The 25,380-nt window shown below is 38.5% G+C and overlaps 1 protein-coding gene across 2 annotated transcripts in view; it reads left to right on the top strand.

Annotated features, from left to right (window-relative positions):
• The window catches only part of AFG1L (AFG1 like ATPase), a 205,460-nt gene that overhangs the window by 20,267 nt on the left and 159,813 nt on the right, over window positions 1–25,380 (top strand). For both annotated transcript variants that reach the window (XM_041733206.1, XM_041733278.1), the window contains exon 3: window positions 22,517–22,740. In XM_041733206.1, coding sequence (XP_041589140.1) covers window positions 22,517–22,740 — 224 coding nt within the window. The remainder of the gene's footprint in view (window positions 1–22,516; window positions 22,741–25,380) is intronic.

The following is a 25,380-nucleotide window of genomic DNA, read 5'->3' as shown; positions in this document are numbered from 1 at the left end:
ACACACATGGACGTTGAGTGCTTGAAATGTGGCTAACATGACTAGGGAAGTAAGTTTTATATTTTATTAATTTTAGTTAAATACAGATTTTAAGAAGGATACCTAATTCAGATATTGGAAGATGTTTATTTTTTTTTTTAAAGACTTTATTTTTAGAGCAGTTTTAGATTCATAGAAAAATTGAGTGGAAAGTACAGAGATTTCTCAGATACCTCCTGCCCTCATACTTACATAGCTTTCCTCATTATTAACATAAGTATTCTTGGAGCAACTTAGGAATATGAATCTACTTTCTCAACTGTAGATTTTGTGAAGTCTAAGTACAGATTAAATATTTCCAGTGAAAATTTAGCATCCAAATTGAGATATAGTCTAAGTGTAAAATACATACTGAGAAAAATAAGATATTTAAAAATGTAAAAATCTGAGTACATGTTGATTACAGTTCTTGGTGTCAAGAACTGTGAAGGATCTGAGATTTTATCCTGCTTGCAAGAAACATGTTAGCTTGTCAGGATTTCATGAATGTTGGCAGAAGACATGAAACTCTGGGTCAGAGACAAAGAATTTTGTTATTCATGGCTCAGCAGGCCATGTGAGTGTCATGTATGCTTCCATTTTCCTTGCCCCTCAAGCCCCATGGCAGTGATGCAGGGGTTGGCCCAGGTGGATGCTGGCATACTCAGGGTTTCCCAAGCTCAGCGTTCCTCAATTGTGAAACAAAACCATTATCTTTTATAAGGATGTTGTGAGTAAATCTTAGATTTTGACCTGTAGGGGAGACATTATTATACTAGACAGCAACAAATATTTACTGAAAGACTATCCAGGACAAAAGGTGTCTGTGCCTCTACTGAAAGGTGTGCAAAAATTCAAAAGATCTGTAAAAAATTACCTAATGAAATACTATTTTGGATATGATGGATTAAAGTATGTGATTAAAATTAATTTCACCTCTTTCAAAAAACTTTTTAAAGAATATAACTCTTAGAAAAAATTAAGTTATATATGTTCACATTATATTTCTTTTGTACAGCACTGGTTTAGGCTATTCTAGGTCCTGTGCATTGCTTTATAAATTTCAGAATCAGTTTAGGAATTTCTTCAAAAAAGTGTTGGGACTTTTTAAAAAGTGAAGTAAAATTTACCTAGAGTGAAATGCACAGATCTTAAATATATTTATTATTCAATGAGTTTTAGCAAATGTTTTCACTGTTACTTGCACTCAATGAAGATACAGAAGAAGGGTTGACATACCTTTCCTGGAAAGGGCCAGATAGTAAATATTTTATGCCTTGTGGGTTATAGAGTCTCTATCACATTTTTTTTCTTGCCCTTGTTGCAAAAGCAGCCACAGATAATGTTTAAATGAACAGGACCATGTTCCAGTAAAACTTTATAAAAACAGTGAGCTGGAATTGGCCCATGGTCTATAGCTTGCTGACTTCTGATAAAGAACATTTCCATCACTCTAGAAAATTCATTCTGCCCTTTTATTCATTCTTTATATTTTGTAGGTGATTACTGTTCTGATTTCTGTCCCCATAGATTAATTTTTTGACCACAATGATTTTATCTGTTCTTGGAACTCATAAATGGAATTATTAGTATATACTTGTTTCTGGTTTCTTTTACTTTACATGTTTTTCAGATAAACTACTAAAGCATAAAATCATATGAGTCAATTTTTATTGCTGAGTAGTATTCCATTATATGAATATACCATAATTTGTTTATTCATTCTCCTTTTAGTGGACATTTTAGTTGTCTCCAGCTGCTATAGTCTTAAATACAATTTCATATTTTTAGGTATGTTTTCATTTTTGGAAACAGGAGTGGCATTTCTAGTTCATATAGGGGGTGTAGTTTATAAGAAACCGCCATACTGTTGTCTAAAGTGATTTTGCTATTTTATACACTCAATAATGTATGAATGTTATGGTTGCTATATATTTTTACCAAAAATTGAGGTTGTCAAGGTTTTAAATTTTAACCATTTTAGTGAATGGAAATGTTATCTTCCTGTGGCTTAAAGTTGCAATGCTGGGGTACTTGGCTGGCTCAGTTGGTAGAACATGTGACTCTTGATCTTGTCGTGAGTTTGAGCCCCATGTTGACTGTAGAGATAATTTAAAAAAAATTGCATCTACCTAGTGACTAAAGATGTCCAGTGATATTTTCATGTGTTTATTACCGTTCAAGTGTCTTTTATCAAGTATCTGTTGATGCTCTTCTCTTTTATTATTTATTTATTTATTTTAAAGATTTTATTTATTTAGAGAGACAATGAGAGTGCAAGTGGTGGGAGGGGCAGAGGGAAAGGGTGAGAGAGAATCTTAAGCAGATTCTGCAGTGAATATGGAGCTGGATGCGGGACTCAATCTCATGACCCTGAGATCATGACCTAACCTGAAATCAAGAGTCAGCTGCTTAACCAGCTGAGCCACCTAGGTTCTCTACTTCTGTCCCTTTTAAATTTGGGTTGTTGGGCTTATTGGGAGATGTTCCTTATACTGGTTACAAGTTCTGTTTTTTGGGTTTGTTTTGTTTTGTTTTTGGTAATATATATGTATTGGGAATATTCCTGTTGGAATATTTTTGAAGGACTTTTTTTAAGATTTATTTTTTATTTTTAAAGATTTATTTATTTATTCATGAGAGACAGAGAGAGAGAGAGAGAGGCAGAGACACAGGCAGAGGGAGAAGCAAGTTCCTCACAAGTTCCTCACAGCAAGCCTGTTGTGGGACTCGATCCTGGATCCTTGGCTCACGCCCTGAGCTGAACGCAGACATTCAACCCCTGAGCCACCCAGGCATCCCCTTTTTTTTTCCTGGTGTCCCTTTGAAGAACTTTTTAATTAAAAAATTATACAAAGTCATATTCCACAAAATTCACCCTGTTAAAGTGTATAAATTTTTTTTTTAAATTTATTTATGATAGTCACAGAGAGAGAAAGAGAGAGAGGCAGAGACATAGGCAGAGGGAGAAGGAGGTTCCATGCACTGGGAGCCCGATGTGGGATTTGATCCCGGGTCTCCAGGATCGCGCCCTGGGCCAAAGGCAGGCGCCAAACCGCTGCGCCATCCAGGGATCCCCTGTTAAAGTGTATAATTCAGTATATTTGGTACATTCACAAAATTGTGGAGACATCACACAATTCAATAACTTTATTTATTTATCTATTTAGATTTTATTTGAGAGAGAGCTAGCGAGCAAGAGAGCACAAGGAGGGGAAGCAACAAAGGGAGAGAGAGAAGCAGGTTCCGCATTGAGTACAGAGCCCAACACGGGGCTCTATCCCAGGACTCTGGGACCATGACCTGAGCCGAAAGCAGATGCTTAACTGACTGAGCCACCAGGCACCCCAAATTCCATGACATTTTTACTGCCCCCAAGAAGAAATCCAATACTCATTAGCAGTCACTACCTCTTTCTCTCCTCTACCCCTTCCTCCACTGCCCCCAGCCCTGACAACCACTAATTTATTTTATGTCTGGATGGATTTGCCTACTGATGTTTCATATAAATGGAATTGTACAATGTGTGGTCTTATGTTGGCTTCTTTCACTTAGCATAATATTTTTGAGGATTATCCAAATTGCTTATATCAGTACTTCATTCCTTATTATGGCTGAATAATTCATTGTATGGATGGATATGCCACATTTTGTTTATCAGTTGATGGACTTTTGGCTGTTTCCACTTTTTGGCTAATCCAAATAATGGTATTATCAACATTTGTGTGTACATTTTTGTGTGGATATGTGTTTTCGTTTCTCCTGGGTGTATACTTAGGAGTAGAATTGCTGGGTCATGTCATAACTCTGTTAACTTTTTGAGGAACTGTTACTGTTTTCAAAAATATCTGCACTATTTTACATTCCTACCGGTAATATCTGAGGGTTCTATTTTCACCATTTCCTCTTTAACACTTACCGTCATTTTGATCTTCGCTCTCCTAGTGGGTGTGAAGTGGTATTGAATTGTGTTTTGGGTTTGCATTTCCCTATCAACTACTCATATTGAACATCTTTTCATGTATTTATTGACCATTCATATATCTATGTTCAAATCCTTTCCCTATTTAAAAAATTGAGTTATAAAATTGAGTTGTAAGAATTTATATATTCAGGAGCCAAGTTCTGTAGCAAAAATGTGGTTTGCAAATATTTTCCTCATTCTGATGGTAGTTTTCTTTGTTTTTTTTTTTAAGATTTTATTTATTCATGACAGAGAGAGAGAGAGAGAGAGAGAGAGAGAGGCAGAGACACAGGCAGAGGGAGAAGCAGGCTCCGTGCAGGGAGCCCAACATGGGACTCCATCTCCCGTCTCCAGGATCCCACCCCAGGCCGAAGGCGGCGCTAAACTGCTGAGCCATGGGGGGTGCCTTGTGGGTAGTTTTCTTGACAATATTCTTTGTGTAAAAGTTTTAATTTTGATGAAGTTCAATTTTTTATTTTTTTGGTTGCTTTTGGTATCATATCTAGGAATCACTGCCTCATATAAAGTCATGAAGATTTAAAATTGTTTTCTTCTAAGCATTTTATAGTTCTTGACATTTAGGTTTTTGATCCATTCCTACTGGGATTTAATTGGGAATTATTAAGTCTGAATTTCACAGGTAATCGTGGTGTTCAGACAGGATTTGGCTTAGGAGGTCCACACCTATTAGGAGAATAGATCAGAGATTGGCAAGCTTTTTTTTTGGTAAAGGACCAGATAACAAGTATTTTTGGCCTTGCAGGCCATATGGTCTTTGTTGCAGCTGGAATTGTAGTGTGAAAACTGTTGTAGATGGTATATAAACTAATGGGCATGGCAGAGTTTGGCCTGTAGGCATAGTTTGCAGACTTCTATACTAAATAAAATTTATGTGTAGTTTCTTGTTTGAATTTAATATTTATTTATTTATTTATTCATTTTAAAACCACCTGGAATTTATTTTGGTATGTAGTACGAAGGGATAATCCAATTTTTTCCCTTGTCTCCCTGTGGTGAGTCATTTGTTGAGTAATCTGTTGCCTCCAGTGCATAATTTACTTACTCAACAAATATTTATTGTGTGCTTGTCATATGCCAGGTATTGTAGGTAGTAGGTATATAGTGAATTCAACAACCTATCCTCTTGTAGCCTGCAGTCTAGTTGAGAGGGACAGACAAGATGAATAACAAAAATGTAAGTTAGGTGATAAAAGAACAGTGATAAGATTTAGTATTATATATTGCTTCCCTCTTTTATTATATATTACTTTATACCATGAATACTTTTTGAGTATTCTATTTATTGATCTTTTTTTTTTTTTTAAGATTTATTTATTTTCGAGAGAGTTTGTCTGCACGCATGAGAGAGGGAAAGGGCAGAGAGAGGGAGAGAAAGAATCTCCAGCAGACTGCATTGAGTGCAGAGCCCGAAGTGGGGCTCAAACTCCTGACCCCTGAACAGGACCTGAGCTGAAACCTAGAGTCGTTCGCTTAACCAACTGTGCCACCCAGGTGCCCCTGTTCATTGATGTGTGTTGATCATAATGTTTTATATTTACTTTCACATCTGATAAGCAAGATACCCCTCGTTACTTCTTCACAATTTTCTTTTTCTTTTTCTTTTTTTAAAGATTTTATTTATTTATTCATGAGAGACACAGAGAGGTAGAGACATAGGCAGAGGGAGAAGCTGGCTCCTTGTGGGGAGCCTGATGTGGGACTCAGTCCCAGGACCCTAGGATCATGCCCTGAGCCGAAGGCAGATGCTCAACCACTGAGCCACCTAGGTGCCCCACTTCTTCACAATTTTCTAAGGATTTTTGGTGGAACTGTATTTAATCTGTAAATTGTAAAGAATTGAAGAATTGGTAATGGTGGTAAAGTTGTGTGTGTTTCTAATAATATTATATTTTTCCAAAATTACACTTATGCCCTTGAGATTTTTTATGTCCTAGAAATTGATAATATTGTTCATCTTTATTCTAGACTTTTTGTTGTAAGTAGGATCTCCTTATTTTTCTATTGTATTTTCCAAGTGATTATTGGAAGTATGTTAGAAAAGATAAAACTGTTAAAGTATTTTTCCAGTAACCTTCTTTTTTGCTTAAGAAGGGACATAATCAAGCTACTGCATTCTTCAAAACTCCTAAGTGGCTTCCTATTGTCTTCAGAGTTAAATTCAACTTATCATTGCAAGGCGCAGTGTCACCTTGTTCCTTTATAATTCTTTAGTGGCTCATGTCTTGCCCCATTCTACCTTCCACTTTATACCTCAGCCATATTGAACTTGTTTCATTTGGCTTCTGTGTGTGCCATATTCTTTGTGTTTGAGAACCTTCTCTCAGGCTAATGCATCTCATTGCTTCACTCCCTCCCTCCCTTCCTTCCCTGGCTAACATCCCTTTGTCCTTTTGCTCTCTAGTGAAATATCATTTCCTCTGAGTACTCTTCCTTAACTCCCTAGGCTAGGTTACTAGCTTTGGCTCTGGGATTTCCTAGCATCCTCCTCTTTCCTTCACTACATATTATATTTTATTAGAGTTGTTTATCCACTTGTTTGTATCTCTCCCAGTACACTGTCAGTATTTTGAGTGCAGTTATAGTGTCTTTCCAACTCACCTCCAATTGTATTAGAAGTTTTTATTTTTATTTTTTTTTATTTTATTTTTTTAAATTTTTATTTATTTATGATAGTCACAGAGAGAGAGAGAGAGAGAGAGAGGCAGAGACACAGGCAGAGGGAGAAGCAGGCTCCATGCACCGGAAGCCCGACGTGGGATTCGATCCTGGATCTCCAGGATCGCGCCCTGGGCCAAAGGCAGGCGCCAAACCGCTGCGCCACCCAGGGATCCCTGTATTAGAAGTTTTTAGCACAGAGCTTTGCACTCTTAGTTTAGCTGCTGACTGAGTTCTTTTATTTCATACGTTTTTCAGTTGATTTTTTTCAGTATAATTAAGGTTTTGAACTTAAATGCACCTTAGTTAAATTTTATGCTGGTTAGTTTCATCCAGTTTTTTAAAAAAATATTTATTTATTCATGAGAGACACAGAGAGAGAGGCAGAGACAGGCAGAGGGAGAAGCAGGCTCCCCATGGGGAGCCCGATGAGGGACTCGATCCCAGGAACCTGGGATCAGGCCCTGAGCTAAAAGGCAGACACTCATCCACTTAGCCACCCAGGCATCCCTCATCCAATTTTTGTAGCACATTAACATCTTGAATCAGGATTATGATCCAGCATTGATTTGCCTCCCAACTCTGTGTCCTATTTATGCTTAAGGACTAGATCATTGTCATTATTTAGTGCCAAATATATCAATATTTTTTTTTTTTATTAAAGCTCAAAAAGGTATCCATAAATCTGGTTTGTCAAAATCTTAAAAGCCAACAATGTGAAATATAAGGGTTTTTAGATTTATAGGGAAAGGAATTTCTTCCTCTAACACTTCAGTTTGGGGCTTTTTTTTTTTTTAAGATTTTATTTATTTATTTTAGAGAGCTTTAGAGAGCAAGCAGGGGGAGGGGCAGAAGGAGAGGGAGAGAGGGAATCTTAAGCAGACTCCATGCTGAGCACAGAGCCAAATGTGGGGCTCAGTCTCACAACCTTGAGATCATAACCTGAGCCGAAACCAAGAGTCTGAGGCTTAACTGGTTGAGTCACCCACGTGCCCCAGTTTGGGGCTTTTAATAGAAAAAGCTGCTGCTGGTGTATTTTGGAAGTGCCATTTATTAGCAGAGGCAGGCTGACCCGAGAGTGCAGGCAGAGCAGAGCGCTGGCGGGGCCTGCCTGGGGAGGATGGAGATCCAGAAGACAAGTGGGAGCACAGCCTTCACTTCTCAGTCGTATGGTCATCTCACTGAGAGTGATATCCTGGGGTTGGGTCACTTAGGTTCAGATCCTGGCTTGGCCATTCACTTAAGTTTCCTAACCTTTTAAGTTATTTTGGTTTCCCCATTTGTAAGAAATAACAATAGCTACCTCAGAGTTTTTGAGAGAACGTGATGTACAGAAAGTGGTGTGTGCTAAGTACAATGGTAGGCATTTCATACTGTCAGTTTTCTTTACCTTTCAGAATTCTGTCGCTCATGAATTTTCAAATGGATCCAAGTTTTACAAAGAAAAATTGAAGCTGTTAAAATGAAGATAAAGCATACAGCTTTCCTGGGTTATATAAATACCTCTTGTGGCCTGTAGATTCTGTGTAACCTCTTTGTTCTACTGCGGTAAATGCACATAATGCCTTGAAGTGGTCAGGTTCATCACAGTGTATTGAGTGTTCTGGATATACAATTGTTTAGGAAGAAATAATGCAAAAAGGTAGTTACCTTGGAAGCTCTTTATATTCGTATGGTTGTGTGTCATATTGCATATCTTTAGTTCTTTCCTTTAAGTATAGGATATATATATTTTAAAGATTTTATTTATTTATTCATGAGAGACAGAGAGAGAAGCAGAGACACAGGTAGAGGGAGAAGCAGGCATGCAGGGAGCCCGACGTGGGACTTGATCCCGGGTCTCCATGATCACACCCTGGGCCGAAGGCAGATGCTCAACCACTGAGCCACCCAGGCATCCCAGTTTAGGATATTTTTGAGCTGAGAAATCCTTATAGAAAGTTTTGGAATTGAACCCCACTTTACTGACAAGTTACATGTAAAGTTCTGCACATTGAACCACATATTTATTGATTTTGAGTTTTAATTTTGAGATAGGTTCTCAAAAAATATTTAACTTCAAGTATTAGCAAGCCTTAAGGATGAAGCAGACATTTTTTTATTTTATTATTTTTAAAGGATTTTTTAAATTTATTCATGAGACACACAGAGAGAGGCAGAGACATAGGCAGAGGGAGAAGCAGGCTGCCTGCAGGGAACCCAGGACTCAATCCCAGAACCCCAGGATCACGTCTGGAGCCAAATTCAGGTGCTCGACCATTGAGCCACCTAGGTGTCCCTGATGCAGACTTTTAAAATAACATTTAATAAAAAAAAATTTTTTTTTAAAGATTTTATTTATTCGTGTGAGAAAGAAAGAGAGAGAGAGAGAGAGAGAGGCAGAGACACAGGCAGAGGGAGAAGTAGGCTCCATGCAGGGAGCCCCATGTGGGATTCGATCCCGAGACTCCAGGATCATGACCTGAGCCAAAGGTAGGTGCTCAACCGCTGAGCCACCCGGGCATCCCTAAAAAATTTTTTTATTTTAAGTAATCTTTCCACCCAGCTTCGGACTCGAACCCATGACTCCAAGATGGAGAGTTACATGCTCCATAACTGAGTCAGCCAGATGCCCCTAGAGTAACATTTCTTAATGGCAAAGTGGTTACCTTTTGCTGAGACAGTCTGGCCCACTGTTTTGCTTAAGTCCCTAAAGAACATCTTCAGGATATTCTCAACTATCTGTGTATAGAATTAGAAATCCATTCCGATTTAGAGCATCAAAGAATACAAAATTCATAATTATTCCCTTTGCTATTGTCACTCCAACTCTGTAGAAACTGTGTTAATGCAACTAAGCTTTATAACCTATGAATTTGGGTTCTCTAAAGAAACAGAGTAAAATATACATATATTTAGAAAGAGATTTATTGTTAGGAATTTATTCATATAATTATGGAGGCCGATAAATCCCAATATTTGCAGTCAGCAAGTTGGAGACCCAGAAACCCAGGAGAGGCTGTGGTGTGATTCTAGTCCCAGTCTGAAGACCTGTGAACCAGGAGAGCAGATAGTGATATTTTAGTCTAAAGACCAACAGGCTCAACACCCAGGAAGAGCCCGTGTTTCAGTTGCAGAGCAAAGACAGGAGAAAACTGATGTCTCAGCTGAAAGGCAGACAGAAATTCTCTCTGACTCAGGGAGGGTCAGCATTTTGTTCTATTTAGGCCTTCAGCTAATTGGATGAGGCCCATCCGCATTAGGGAGAGCAGTTTGCTTTACTCAGTCTACTGAGTCAGATGTTAATCTCGTCCAGAAATACCCTCACAGACATGTCCAGAATAATGTTTGACCAAATGTATGGTCCATGCATCTCATGGTCCAGTCGACTTGACACAGGAAGTTAACCATCGCAACATATATCAAGACTATGATTGTCCTCCATGTGTCACCATTTTCCCTCATGTCCTTAAAATGCTTGTGGCAGTCCAGGTATCCCCATTTGACAGATAAAAGTACAAAGGCAAGGGAGCACCTGGGTGGCACTGTCGGTGAAGCGTCTCACTGCTGGTTTCATCTCAGGTCCTGATCTCAGGGTGGTAGGATCGAGCCTCCCCATGGGGCTTCACAGTCACTGCAGAGTCTGCTTAGGACTGTCTCTCCCTTTCCCTCCTCTTTTGCTCCCCCTCCCACCCTGCCCTGTCTGTCTCAAATAAATGCGTCTTAAAAAAAAAAAAAAAGTATAAAGGTAGGAATGAGTGAGGTCTTGTTCTGGCCTCCTTTTGAAGAGCACTAGGGGAAACGGGCAGAAGCTGACTTCTCCTTAGGCATCAGGCATCATTGGTTAGGATGGTGGTCACGTGCCCAGTCTGCCAAGGAGAACATTACCATGGCTGAGCATTGACTCTGGAGCCTGTCCTGCCCCCTTGCTGTACCTGTGGGGACAGAAGTTGGTTCTGCCACTACCTGACTACAGGAACGTGGACAGGTTACTTAGCACTTCTATGCCTCAAATTTTTTCATCTTTAAAGATAATGGTAGCACCTATGCCATAGAGTGGTTGTGAAGATTAAATGAGTTAATATATGTAAAGTTCTTAGAAAAGTAGCTGGTACCTAGTAAGTACTTAGTAGAGTATGGCAGTTGTTGCTGCTGCTATTATTAGCCACATGATCTTGGTCAGTTTACTTAATTTGCAATACTAACTATGGTCCAAATTATGGACATTTTGGAACTAGACTATTGTTACAGTTTCCTAACTGGTCTCTCTGCTACTACTTTAAAAAATACATATGTAATAACTTTATTGAGATAGAACTCATATACCATGCAATCCATCTATTTCTGCTTCTACTTTGTATTCTTACCATCTTCTTTCTTTTTAAAATTTAAATTCAGTTAATTAACATATAGTGTATTATTAGTTTCAAGGGTAGAGTTCAGTGATTCATCAGTCTTATATAATACCCAGTGCTCATTACATCAGATGTCCTCCTTATGCCCATCACCCTGTTACCCCATCCCCCAACCCACCTCCCCTCCAACCTTCTGTTTGTTTCCTGTGATTAAGAGTCTGTTATGGTTTGTCTCCTCCGATTTTGTCTTGTTTCATTTTTTACCCTCCATTCCCCTATGATCCTCTATTATTTCTTAAATTCCACATTTGAGGAGATCATATGATAATTGTCTTTCTGTGATTGACTTATTTCACTTAGCATAATACCCTCTAGTTCCATCCACATTGCAAATGGCAAGATTTCATTTTTTTGATGACTAAGTAGTACTCCATTGTGTATATATATGTATATATGTATATATATTTACCACATTTTCTTTATCCATTCATCTGTCCATGGACATCTGGGCTCTTTCCATAGTTTGGCTATTGTGGACATTGCTGCTATAAACATTCTACCATCTTATTTTCTATAGAAGTAATCTTTTAAAAAATCATATCACACTACTGATCAAAACCTACTTGTTCTTTTTTTTTTTTTTTTAAAGATTTTATTCATTTATTCATGAGAGACAGAGGAGAGAGGCAGAGACACAGGCAGAGGGAGAAGCAGGCCCCATGCAGGGAGCCTGATGTGGGACTCGATCCCGGGTCTCCAGGACCAGGCCCTGGACTGAAGGCAGCGCTAAACCGCTGAGCCACCCGGGCTGCCCCAAACCTACTTGTTCTTAATCCTATTTGTAAGTCTACACTGTTTACCATGGCTTATAAGACCCTACATGTCTGGTCCTTGCTCTTCTTTCCAACTTCATCTTATAATATATTCCATCTTGTTCATGTAAATCAGCCACATAAACATATGTTTTCTCCTTCAAAAATGTAAAGCTTATTTCCATTTATACTTGAGGGCTTTTGCCAGAGCTCTTCTCTCTGCCTGGAGTGTTCTCACAGATCTTCCTCAGGGTTGACTCCTTTTGGCATTCAGGTGTCTACTTAAATGTCACTTCCAAGGAAGGCTTTTTCTTCTAACTTAAAGGAGTCTCCAGTCATTCACTAGCATTGGGCTTTTTAAACTTTAATGTGCATGTGAAATGCCCAAGTATTTTGTTACAATGCAAATTTTGATTTAGACCCCTGGCATTGGGCCTGAGATTCTGTTTTTCTGTTAAACTCCTTGGGGTCCCTATGCTGTTGGTCAGAGACCCTAGGATATCACTTTCATTTTCATCAGTGTACTGATAACTGTCTGCTTCTTTAATTTTTTTTTTTTTTTATCTCTTTTCCCCTTGACTGGAGTGAAGGTTCCATAAGGAAAGGACTTTGTTTTTAGTGTTTTTTTTCCACTGGTGTTAAGAATAATACCCCAGATATAGTTGGTTTTCAACAAATAATAAGTGAATGAAAATTTATCCATGGATTTTTTAGTTATTTGTATGATAGGATTATTGTGAGGATTAATAAAAATAATTATGTCGTTACTTAGTCTAGTCCCTGGCACACAGTGAGTGCTCAATAAAAGTAAGCAGCTATTAATAGATTTTCCTCCTAAAACTCTGAGTTTTGGCAGTTCTTTAAAACAGTGGTTCTTAACCAGTTTTTGTTCACAAACTTGATTGAAAATCTAAAGGAGTTTGTAATATATTTAGAGACCTTGCCTCAGAAAAAATACACCATAACACATACACATACAAATAATTTTCTTTTAATAGGCTCCCAGACCTCTCTACTCCCACCCCTGTCATGGACCATAAGTTAAGACCTTGTTAAAAAAAAGAACTGTGTTATGTAATAACCGTGTCAGTGCTATTGATGGCAATTTGTCTTTTTCTAATCTTTTATAATTGTCCTGTTCATTTACCTCTTCTTTCTGCATTATAGGCTACCATGTACCATTAAGATAAGTGTAACTGTAGTTTATTATTTATTAATATAGTGAGATTAGTTAAGTGGAGCATATTAGCTTGTTGACTGTACAACTTCAGAAGAATTTTTTTCTTCCAAATTTCTATCTTTTTTTTTTTTTGTAAAGATTTTATTTTATTATTTATTCATGAGAGACACAGAGAGGCAGGGACACAGGCAGAGGGAGAAGCAGGCTCCATGCAGGGAGCCTGACGTGGGACTCGATCCCAGGTCTCCAGGGTCACACCCTGGGCTGAAAGCGGTCAAATTTCTATCTTAAAATGAAACCTTAAAAATTGGGGGAGAAGAAATCCAACTTCTTGCTGAGCTCCAGGCCTTGATAGTGCAGTTGGGGCCAGGACACAGGGACGGGAGCCAGAGAGAGGTTCCCTTGTGTGGAGAGCCAGGTATCAGTGGATATGTTGCTCTCCTGACAGTAGTTCTGCAAACTGCATTGATAAAAAGGGACTGATGTTCAACCTACTTCTAGGTGAATCCAACAGAATCTTCCCTCCAAGCCCCTCAACCCTTCTTCAATGACAGGATCCCAGAGGGAATGATGTCTTCCCTCTTTCTGAGGACTATTTTGGATCTGGCCCTGGATCAGGATCTGGAAGTGGCTTCCTAACTGAAATTGAACAAGAATACAAACCAGTAGATGAAAATAGTGTGTGTGTGTGTGTGTGTGTGTGTGTGTGTGTGTGTGTGTTTTAAATAACTTTAGGACTCTCAAGAGAAATCTGCCCTCAGACAACCAGGACTTGGGCCAAGATGGACCAGAAAAGAGGATTTTATTATATAAAAGAGAGGGTTTTCCATCTTGATGCCAGGCAATGTTTTCAATATATTTTATGTGCTATAATTAAATAATTAATTTTGGAACATAAGATTTTGTAGAAATTTTAAAACATCTGAAAAACGAGCTTAGGTTTTATCTTTTTTCCCCCAATGAATTCTTAAAGCATCCTTTATCTGTCTTATTGTCCTGGGAAATACCTGTGTTTCCTTTGTATCATATTCAACCAGCATCACTATGAAATTAATTAAACTGCCTGTGTCTATAAAATTGCTTTAAAGAATAAATTACACTTTTTAAAAAAATTCAGTTTGAGAAGCAAATTGACAGTATTTTGGCAGTGTTTCATGTCTAACTCTTTAGAAACCCGACTCTAATTTTGAATTAAAGATATGCCTCAATTCTTATTAAAAATCCAGATGAAACACAGGGTGAGTTTATAAAGTGAGTATTTGACAAGTCCAGTGTGAAGTGTTCTAATGCTACCATTGCATGTGCTTATAGAACTGGCGGACATTGTTGAGAATTGTGATTGCTGTTACAATTAGAAACTTAAGACCTAAATTAAAGCACAGTTGTGCTCTCAATACTTCATACTGCTTTATTTTTTTCCTCCGGGATATCTGTATATTTTCAAATGTTACTCTTTTAAAGCAGAACTAGGGGATCCCTGGGTGGCGCAGCGGTTTGGCGCCTGCCTTTGGCCCAGGGCGCGATCCTGGAGACCCGGGATCGAGTCCCACATCGGGTTCCCGGTGCATGGAGCCTGCTTCTCCCTCTGCCTGTGTCTCTGCCTCTCTCTCTCTCTCTCTCTCTCTCTCTCTCTCTGTGACTATCATAAATAAATAATAATAAAAAAAAATTTAAAATAAAAAAAAAATAAAGCAGAACTAAAACCAATGAAAAAAAATTGGGGGCAATTGCTTTCCCTGCTAATAGTGTCCTAACAAACAAACATGGTGGCGTTTCTTGAAAGAAATGGGCCACAGAGAGACAAGGGACAAGAAAGGCAACGATTCTTTGTATGCCCAGGGAAAGTGGGCTTTGATGTGGAAATGTTAGGATTTGGAGCAGAAGGTGGAGAAAGAATTCTTGAGATGTCTTCTGTGTACAAAGGTGGTTTTATTAAAGCCAAAGGGACAGAGCCCCTGGGCAGAGAGAGCTACAGTGGGGTCGTGAGGAGTGGCTGATTATATGCTTTCAAGTTGGGAGGGGGTTAGAGATAGTGTAAGTCTCTAAGGAATTTGGAAGCAAGGTTTCCTTGGACCTTGAGGGGTTCTTTACTACTATCTAGTAAAACCTTAGTGAGACCCTTCAGATGAGTATTGTGGGCGATATGCTTGGAGAATGATTGTGAACATATATCTTGGGGGATAGAGATAAGGGAAGTTTCCAAAGGGATTTTTATATGTTAAAGTAGATTTTTAGGATCTTGGAGGTTGGGTATAATAAGCTAAGATTCCCTTTTGCCCTTAGCAAAGTATTAATATTGAGGCAGTTGAGTTCCTAGAGGAAGGTCACTGCCTGTCTCAAGGACTTGTCAATGGGCTGTAAGTTATAAGGAAATTTAATTTTTTCTTTTGCCTTTGTTCCCCACATCAGCCTTATTACAGGAAGCAGAGAGGCTATGGTGGGCAGACTAAGGAGATTTTCTGGGGAAAAGCTAAAACTACAAAGGAGATTGTGTTGATGCCTGAATGCATAGAGCCTAACTTCAGATCTAGACAGTGCTGGCCATTAAGACATGCAGGCATTTTGAACTGGGAGGTTATAAGAAGAGAAAAGGTCAAGTGATCCAGTTCTAAACTTCATCTTTTGTTTAATATGAAGACAATGAAATCTTGAGGTTATGTTCACTTCAAAAAGGGAGGGGAATTGAAGTACTTAGAAATGCAGTCAAAAACTGGGGAAACTGATTTTTCCTTGGGGTGTGTGTGTATGTGTGGATAGAAATAATTGTTAAAATACTTCCCAGATAAGGAAGTTATAATCATTCAGCCAGAAGGACAACATCAATATCATGATAAGCCTTGTAGTACATGTTCTGTGGAGTTTAATGGGATCTTCCTAAAATTTATTTAGGAGAAAGTAGTAAAACAACATACAAAATTGAGGTACTAGAATAGTGCAGGCTTTATGGGCCTCTAAAATCTTCCATTTATGTTTGTAGATCAGTGCGTGGATCTTCAGAATGGCATTTTCCCACTGTCCATTTGGAGTACAATAAGACAAATTAATACAAATCAAAATAATATGGCAGTAGCATCCCATAATTTGTGTACACTGATGTAGTAACAGATTGAATTTAGTGCAGCTTTTGAGAAGTCTTTTGTGTTTCAATTTATACAGCTGCTATCCAGGCCTAAGCTGGCCAATATCTCAGCCTTGAGTGTCTTGTCTTGTCTGACTGATTGTCTGACTCTTTTTTAGACTTTTTTTTTTAAGAGATCAATTTTACGTTCATAACAAAATTGAGAGGAAAGTACAGAAATTTCCTATATTCTCCTTACCTTCCCCTCCACTCTCCACCCCCCAACATGCATGGATTCCCGTTATCAATATCCTCCACCAAAGTGGTATATTTGTTAGATATAACATGTATCCATCATTATAGTACCAGACAGAGTGTTTTTACTACCCTGATAATCCTCTCTGCTTTTCTGTTCCCTCCTCCTTGCCTCCCCCACCCTTTGTCTACTGCTGATCTTTTTACTGTTTCCATAGTTTTGCCCTTTCCAGAATGTCATATAGTTAGAATGTCTGATGTTACAATATGCAGCTTTTCTAATTGGCTCTTTCACTTAATTATATCCTTATATGTTTAAATTTTCTCCATCTGTTTTCATTGCTCAATAGCTCATTTCTTTTTAGTGGTGAATAATATTCCATTGTCTAGATATACTGATTTATTTGTCCATTTGCTTACTGACAGACATCTTGTTGGCTGTGTGTGTGTGTGTGTGTGTATGTGTGTGTTTGTATTTGAGTTTTCAACCCCTTTCGGTAAATACCAGGGAGCATGATTGCTGCATTAGTATGTTTAGTTTTCTAGGAAATAGACTGTCTTCTAAAGTGGTTGTACCATTTCGTATTTTCTTTCTTTCTTTCTTTCTTTCTTTCTTTCTTTCTTTCTTTCTTTCTTTCTTTCTTTCTTTCTTTCTTTCGACTTATTTACTTATTTATTTATTCATGAGAGACACAAAGAGAGAGAGAGGCAGAGACATAGGCAGAGAGAGAGGCAGGCTCCATTCAGGGAGCCTGATGTGGAACTCGATCCTAGGACTCCAGGATCACGCCCTGGGCTAAAGGCAGGCGCCCAACTGCTGAGCCACCCAGGCGTCCCACTGTTTTTTTATTCCCACCAGGAATGAATGAGAGTTCCTGTTACTCCACGTTCTGGTCAGCATTTGTTAGTGCTCTGAATTTTGGCCATTCTAATAGGTGCATAGTGGTATCTCGTTATTGTTTTACTTTGCATTTCTCTGATGATATAGGATGTAGAGGTTTTTTTCATATGCTTCTTGGCCATCTGTATATTTTCTTTGGCGAGGGGTGTGTTTAAAGTCTTTGGCTCATTTTTAAATTGGGTTGTTATCTCATTGTGAGTTTTAAAAGTTCTTTGTGTATTTTGTACCAAAAGTCCTTTATCAGATGGGTCTTTTGCAAATATTTTTCTCCCATTCTGTGTCTTGTCTTCTAATGACACCATGGCATTGGCTTTCACAGAACAAAAGTTTTAAATATTAATGAAGTCCGCTTATCAATTATTTCTTTCACGGATTGTTCATTTGGTGTTGTATATAAAAAGTCATCACCACACACAAAATTATGTTGGTTTCTTCTATGTCTTTTATGTTTCTCCTCTGTTACCTTCAGGAATTTGATAGTTTTGTGTTTTACATTTGTCTGTGATCCATTTTGAAGTGATTTTTATGGGGTGTGTGGTTTTTTACTTTTTAAAAAGATTTCTGCTTTGACCCATATGTTAGAAATGTATCGTTTAATTGCCATATATTTTAGAATTTTCCTGTTACTGATTTCTAGGTAAATTCTGTTGTTGTCTAGAGCAGACTTTGTATGATTTCTTTTAACTTTGTTAAGATGTGTCTAATGGTCTAGAATGTGGTGTCTTTTGGTGAATGTTCCATGTAAGCTTGAGAAGAATGTGTATTCCACTGTTGGATAAAGTATTCTATAAATGTCAATTATAGCTAGTTGATTGCTAGTGCTGAGTTCAATATGTCTGAGTTTCTGACCTATATATTCATTCTCTCTAAAGAACTTCATTTAACATTTCTTGCAAGGCAGATCTACTGGCAACAGATTAATTTTTGTCTGAGAAAGTCTTTATTTCTCCTTTATTCTTCAAAGGTAATTTTGCAGGGTTCAGAATTCTAGGTTGTTAGGTTTTCTTCTCAATACTTTAAATATTTCACTGTACTCTCTTCTGGCTTACATGGTTTCTGAGGAGAAGTTGGATGTAATTTTTATCTTTGTTCCTCTGTAGGGTGGATATATTTTTCTTCTGGCTTCTTTAAGGATATCCTCAAGCATAGAGATCTGGTGATCTTGAGGTTGTGATTTTGAGCCCCACATTGAGTGTGGAGATTACGTTAAAAAAAGTGGCAAATTGAACACCAATAAAAAATAAATTTATATAAAAAAAATAAAAATTAAAATTAACTAAAAAAAATTTTTTTTTAAAGTTTTTTTTTCCTCTTCTTATGCCAGAAGCAGAAGGGGATTTTTCCCCCATATTGACACTAAGAACTTGGTTGAACTCCTCTAGGTAAAATTCAGAAAAGTGTGGGGACCCTTCTATGACTGGTTATCTCTGGAGTTTTTAACTCTGAGTTGTCCACATTGAAGTTCTAGCAATTTGTCAACCAAGTTCAGGTTTTCCTGCCTGGTTTCCACTTGTGAGTCTCTGTTCTCATAAGCCATTACTCTCTGTATTTGCCTATCTTTCTCTTTAACCTTGGGACAGCAGTTTGCCCAGCATCCTGCCCTTTTCTTATGGACCTGAGAAGAGATGTTGGTTTTTTCAGTCTGTTCAGTTTTTCATTGTTGGGGTGGAGTGGCAACTTTCAGCCTCCTTATATGTGCACCTGGATAACCGCTGTTTCTCTTTTTATGTCTGCTGGTTAGCTAAAGTGATGTCTTCAGTGTGCATTGATTTTCTTTTTTGAAAAAAGCAAACGAAGTGTATACTAATACTACTAAATAAAGATGTTAGTCTCGTAAAAAATAAAAGTAGAAGCCAAGAATATTAAGCCTCTCTAAAGCAGATGCAAAAAGAAACAACGTACTTTGCCTGCAGTCCTGATCTTTCCAATGACTGACTTTCAAAATTAGATATTTAGAGGCACCACTAGGCAGTGGTTGAGAGACTGCCTTTGGCTCAGTGTAATCCCGGGGTCCTGGGATTGAGGCTTACATCAGGCTCCCTGCAGGGAGCCTTCTTCTCCCTCTGCCTGTGTCTGCCTCTCTCTGTGTGTCTCTTATGAATAAATAAATTTAAAAAATAAAAATTAGATATTTTATGATTGTTAAAAGGAATATCAAGGCTGAGGAGTATCTTCTGGCATAACTATGAAATGAAAGAATCGAAAGTATTTGAGACATAGTAAGCAATCTACTTGACTAGAAGGCAACTCACATTATTGAATCTACCTTTGTATTTTCCATTCTAACCAGTTTCCTGACATTTCTGCTATTGCCCATCATAATTTAGGCCTTGATTGTTTCCCAGTTAGAATAGTTTCATAACCAGTTTCTCTGTACCCAAATTCATTTTACTTGTTAATGCCAGTTAATCTTGATACATTACTGCTGCAATTTTTTGCCACTCCACCGTCATTTAAAATAATAATATAAAACCCCCCTGATATTCTCTTATTACCCCATTACACATTACCTGTTGTAGATAATCATTTCTTGTTTCAGTGGCTATCTTTTGGAGAGTACTCTGGAAATGCAGGCTGGGGCCCTATTACAAATTTCTTGAACCCCAGAATGAGGACACTCTGTTTGGGGATCCCCAAAACTACCTCCAGGTTTGATGATTTGCTAGGAGGATTCACAAGACTCATATAGTTGTACTCATAGCTGTGAATTATTACAGCAAAAGGGTACAAACACAATTAGCAAAAGGGAAAGGCATGTGGAACAAAGTCTGGAAGAAATTAGGTGCAGGCTTCTAAGAGTCTTCTCCTAGTAGAGTCACATAGACATGTTTAATTTCTCTAGCAATGAACTGTGACAACAAATGTGAAACATTATCTATTAGAGAAGCTCATTAAAGACCCAATACCTAGGGTAGTGGGGGGTGGTGTAGTCACATAGCTACTCTTTGCCTAGCATGTACCAAAATTCTGGCCATATAGAAGGAAACTAGGTGTTCAGCATAAACCACATAACTTGTACATGGTACAAATAGTTTAGGCACAGTAAGTTGCTCTTTCTATTTCTGGGAATAGTGGGAACCCTCTTGGAATCCAAGTTCCCAGCCAAGAGTCCACCTTGTGAGCAGACCTTTCTAAGAGCATAATCTCAGGCCTGCTGTGCTCATTTCTGTACACTGTTTATACTTAAAGTGATTCAAAAAGTGGAAAGTGGCTTCAGGCTTCTTTGGAAGTGGGGGTGGTACAGTTGTAGAAATGAGGGAGATGGGAAGGGGGTGGGACTTTGTACCTCCTCTCCCAGTTTTCTCTTTAATCAATTTAAGATTGCATGGAAGGTTTTGTGTGTGTGTGTGTGTGTATATATATATATACACACACACACACACATAAAGTGCTACTGTTAAAATTATCTTTGAAAACTACTCCTTTAAACAATGAGATGAGTTCTAAGAAAAAATGTTAATACAATCACAGTTTGGATTTTAGCAAGATCATCTCTGTAGTTGATGAAAGATATTTTACAGATTGTGGTAGTGGTAAATTTGGGGCAGTGGAGGTGATCAGAGGCAAGGAGGCCAAACCAGAGATCATAGAGCCCCAGCTAGGATGGTAGCATGAGGAAGAGCAGGAGGGGGATGATTATAGAGTATTTGCTACATAAAGCGAGTAGTGTTGATGGGTGATTGAGGAACTGGTTGAAGAGCAAGATAGAAGTTTATTAATCTTTTACATAAAAATCCAGTTAGGTGGTCCAAAGCTGGTTTGGCAGCTCAGCAGTGTTGGAGAACTTTGCTCTGCTTTGCTCAGCATTCTGTGGGCCTCCCCTTGCCAGGTTGTCTCTCCCAGCTGCAGGCAGCACACTTACATTCCAATTAGAAGAAGGGGAGAATGGGAAGCAGGGCATGCCTTCCTCTTTAAGGGAATGTAGCAGAGCTGCACATGTTTCTGTTCACATACTGTTGGTTAGAACTGGTCATATGGCTGTGCCTGGCTGCTTGAGAGGCCAGAAATGGGTTATTTAACTGGGCAGCCTCATACCCAGCTAAAACTTCTGGTCAGAAAAGAAGAATAGTTATTAGAAGACAACCCTGCCCTATCCCCAACACTCATTGTTTATTTAGAATTTTCTTTCCTTTCTTCAGAAAAAGATGGAAATAACACAGCCTGTTAATTTTTTCCCCTAAGTAAGTAATATTCATGTTACTGAAACAAAGGAAACATGATATTCAATGAAACAAGGATAATACTGGCAACATATTTTTGTAAAATCTTTAACTTAAAGAAGGGTGCCAGCCCTGTCTAAAAATGTGCCAGTTTGCTGCTGTTTATTGTTGCTTCTAAAAAATACAGAAAGAGGTGTCAATAATATTATAATAACTTTGTATGGTGACAGATGGTAACTACACTTACTGTGGTGAGAACGTTTAAGGTATAGAATTGTTGAATCACTGTGTTATCCACTGGAAACTAATATAACAGTGTATATCAATTATATTTCAACAAAAGAGTAAATAATAATATAAATAGAAAGGGAGTTACTTGCTCATTGCACCTGGCCCAGATAAGGAATAGAATTATGTTTGGTCTTGCTATGGCCAATCATTTCTCTCCCAGGAGAGGCTAAAAAAAGGATCAGAAAACCTCACTGTTTTGAAACAGGCACAGTTGTGTTTCAACTCTTTGTGTGTTCAACTTAAAAGTTACAGAAAAGGAAAGGAATCCTATAAGTGTTGAAATCAAAGTGGTAATATCTGAATGCTGTGTAGTTTTGGATAGAGAATAAAGGGGCAGTAGAAAATCCTTTGTGATAGTCTCTGTGTCTCTGCTTTGGTACTCAAGAACCAGAAGTTGGTGTAACTCAAACATGCCAGCCCTGCTGTGGGGAAGGATCTGATGAATCAGGTGGCCCATTTAATGGAGTGGAGGTAAAGCTGAGACTCTATGGAAGGCTAGGTTTTCTAGAAGAGGAGTTGCAATGATAGCTTATGGGTTTGGGGTTTGCTCCCTTTTATTAAAATGAGATAATTATATTCATTGTTCGAAGTGTGTTTTATCTTTTGATTTTCTTTTTAAGTAGGCTTCACGCCCAAGGTGGGGCTCGAACTCATGACCCTGAGATCAAGAGTTGCGCACTCCACTGACTGAGCCAGCCAGGCACCCTAAAATGTTTTATTTATATCAAAATGAGATTTACAATAACTGCTCACATACATATACTTGTATCTGAAAGGTTTTAATGTGACTATTAAGAAACATGTGGAGTACTATGAAATATCTTCATTTAAGAAAGTCTAAAATTTTATATATATTTTTGTTTGTAGCCTATACAGTTCAGACACCTGAGATTTCGTCTTCAACTGCTGCTACGGAGGTTTATTCAAAAGCTTTGGCTGTTTGCCATGGACCACTGGATCACTATGACTTTCTGATCAAAGCTCATGAGCTGAAGGATGATAAGCATCAAAGAAGAGTCATACAGTGTTTGCAGAAATTACATGAGGACCTTAAAGGATACAGTATAGACGCGGGAGGCCTTTTTTCAAAGGTAAGGTTTGTGTGATATTAAAGACGGAACAGTTAAAAGTGTAAGCATTTTATTAAATGGATTAAATGCAGTCAATACAATCATGAAACTGCTTGAAATTTCTCACCAGTTCCTTTTTTAAAAGATTTTATTTGTTTGAAGGGTGCCTGGGTAGCTCAGTGGTTGAGCATCTGCCTTTGGCTCTGGTCATGATCGAGTCCTTGATCCTGGGATCAAATCCCATATCAGGCTCCCTACAGGGAGTCTGCTTCTCCTTCTCCCTCTTCTCCTTCTCTGCCTCCTTCTGTGCATCTATATGAATAAATAAATAAAATCTTAAAAAAAATGATTTTATTTATTTGAGAGAGCATGAATAGGTGGAAGGGGCAGGGGGAGAGGGAGAAGCCAGCCCTACACTGAGCAGGGAGCCTGACTCGGGGCTCCATCCCAGGATTCTGGGATCCTGACCTGAAGGCAGACACCCAGGGGACTGAGCCACACAGGTGCCCCTTTTCAGTTCCTTTAAACAAGCTGTGTTAGATCCCCATTCCTGATGGGAATCAGGATTCTTGATGCTCCATAGCTCTCTTTTACCTTTGGAGGGATTCAAATAGCTTCATATTTAGGTAATGATTGATGCCATCTAGTCTAAACGAAAATTGTATAATTTAAAAATTTTCCCTTCCTCTAGCTCAAGCCTGTCCCAGGATCAGCAGTACAGAAGGTGGAGTGATTTGTTCTTCTCCTTTCCCTCCTCCTCCTCTTTTCTCTGCTTGCTTGGCTTCTCTAGGGTCAGAATAAGGGGATGGAAGATGGGAATAAAACAGCAAAGTCTTAAGTAAACAGTTAAGGGCCTTTTGTGTGGTAGACACTCACATGCTAGAGCTTTGTGGAGGGGCACACTGGTGGGTTCTTTTGGACTCCCATGGAGACCTCCCCACTGCTCCACTTTTGGACCTCTTATGCCTCTAGTTGAACACCTTGCACCACTGCATTTTGCTGGTCCCCCTTGCCTTTACACTTAACCTTCTTGAGTGGGCTCCTGTCAGGACAGTTCTAGCCACTATACCTTTTTATGGTGTCTATTTAGGCTACAGGAAGCCTAACGTCTCCTTTCTCCAGTCCCTACTCTAGCTTCAGTCAGCCTCTTGGAGACCTATGTCAGGTTCTTCCATGGACACTTCCACAGCTTGCTTTAGTAACTGCCTGTGGATTTCCTCCCCAAAACAAGCATCCAGTTGGAGAGGGGGATACCCATCTCGTCTTACACTCACTCCTAATCTCTTTGGTTGCTTCCCTTGGAGACCACTCGCTTTTGCTCTTGCTGTGAGGTTTATCTGGGGTAGGGTGCCACCACATTCCTTACTTAGCTAGTGGCTTTCTACCTTGATTACTTTCTTCAGTTCCACTTTGACTTTGGGGCTGTTTTTGCTTCTTTTTTCTTTTTAAAGTAATTCCTGCATTGGTATGACTAATACTTCTTTTTTTTTTTTTTTAAATACTTGTTTTTCCTTGTCCTTAGCTTTGAGCTTTTGCTGAAATTCTGAGACAACAGGAAAACTCCCATTCCTTATCCCATTATAAAAGCCATTGTCATCAATTGTGTCCTCTTCAAATTATGAGGGATATTAATGAAGAAGAGTTAGAATATGGTTCAACTGAAGACACTAGTTTTCTTTTAATTGACTGGCCAACCATCCTCCCTCATGTACAAACATTCTATTATTATGAGTTCTTTAGAGAAAAGGTAATATATGTGTTAGTAGTACTTTTAAAGTACTACTTTAAAAAATAAAGTAGTACTTTATTTAAAAACTCTAATCAAAGTAATTTTACTTTTAAAAAAGCACTTTAGCATATACTTACATAGTTGTATTTTTATGAGAAAGAAAAATGCTGTCATTGCATTAACAAATCTTTTGGTTAAATGGACTGAGGATTCATTTAAGTTACAAGAGATGGAGATTTAAAATAAGACTACATATGCAAATAGCAGTGAAGGCCATCTCCAGGATACAGCCAGGCCTCCCAGAGCCAGAGCCTGGGGCTTTGCATCAGTGGTTCTGAAAGTGTTGATGACTTGACTGGCAGTGGTAACAGGTACCTGCTGATTCTTGCTCCAGTGCTCTGTCACTCATGTAATTTGCTTACTATGTTGTTCCTTCCCCATGTCTGTTTCCACTTCAGTTTGTTCTGCCCATTTATTAATTCTCTTCCTGTGTCTGTGGTTTAAATTCCTCAGTTAGAATCTGATAGGAAACCCAATCACTTTATCCCTGTTTGGGCAAAGCTTTCATACCGAGTCTCTTGGAGGCCACGATTCAGGGTAAAGATCAGATCTCTGCCTCAGGTACCATTCAGGGCTCTGGTGATTATAGTGGTTCCCTCAGAAGTAGACTGTGAGTGTGGTGGCCAATGTGATTGGCCAGTCCAGCACTTATTATAGGAAATAATAAGGAATTTATCCCTTTCAATGGGCACCCTTTCTTCATCTTCCAGTATCACCACAATACTGGAAAGAACTAAAAATTTGCAAAGCATAGACTGCTTATGTACTGTGTACCTAATTATAGTTTGTAATACAGATGGTCTTCCAAATAAAACATTGGCTTGGTTATGTGTCATAGCCAGGAGGCAGGATGTTTTACTTAACTGGGTTTT

This window comes from Vulpes lagopus, chromosome 1 (assembly GCF_018345385.1).
Source record: "Vulpes lagopus strain Blue_001 chromosome 1, ASM1834538v1, whole genome shotgun sequence".
NCBI lineage: Eukaryota > Metazoa > Chordata > Mammalia > Carnivora > Canidae > Vulpes > Vulpes lagopus.
The sequence above is the reverse complement of the archived record's forward strand: the minus strand, read 5'-3'. Positions and strand labels throughout refer to the sequence as shown.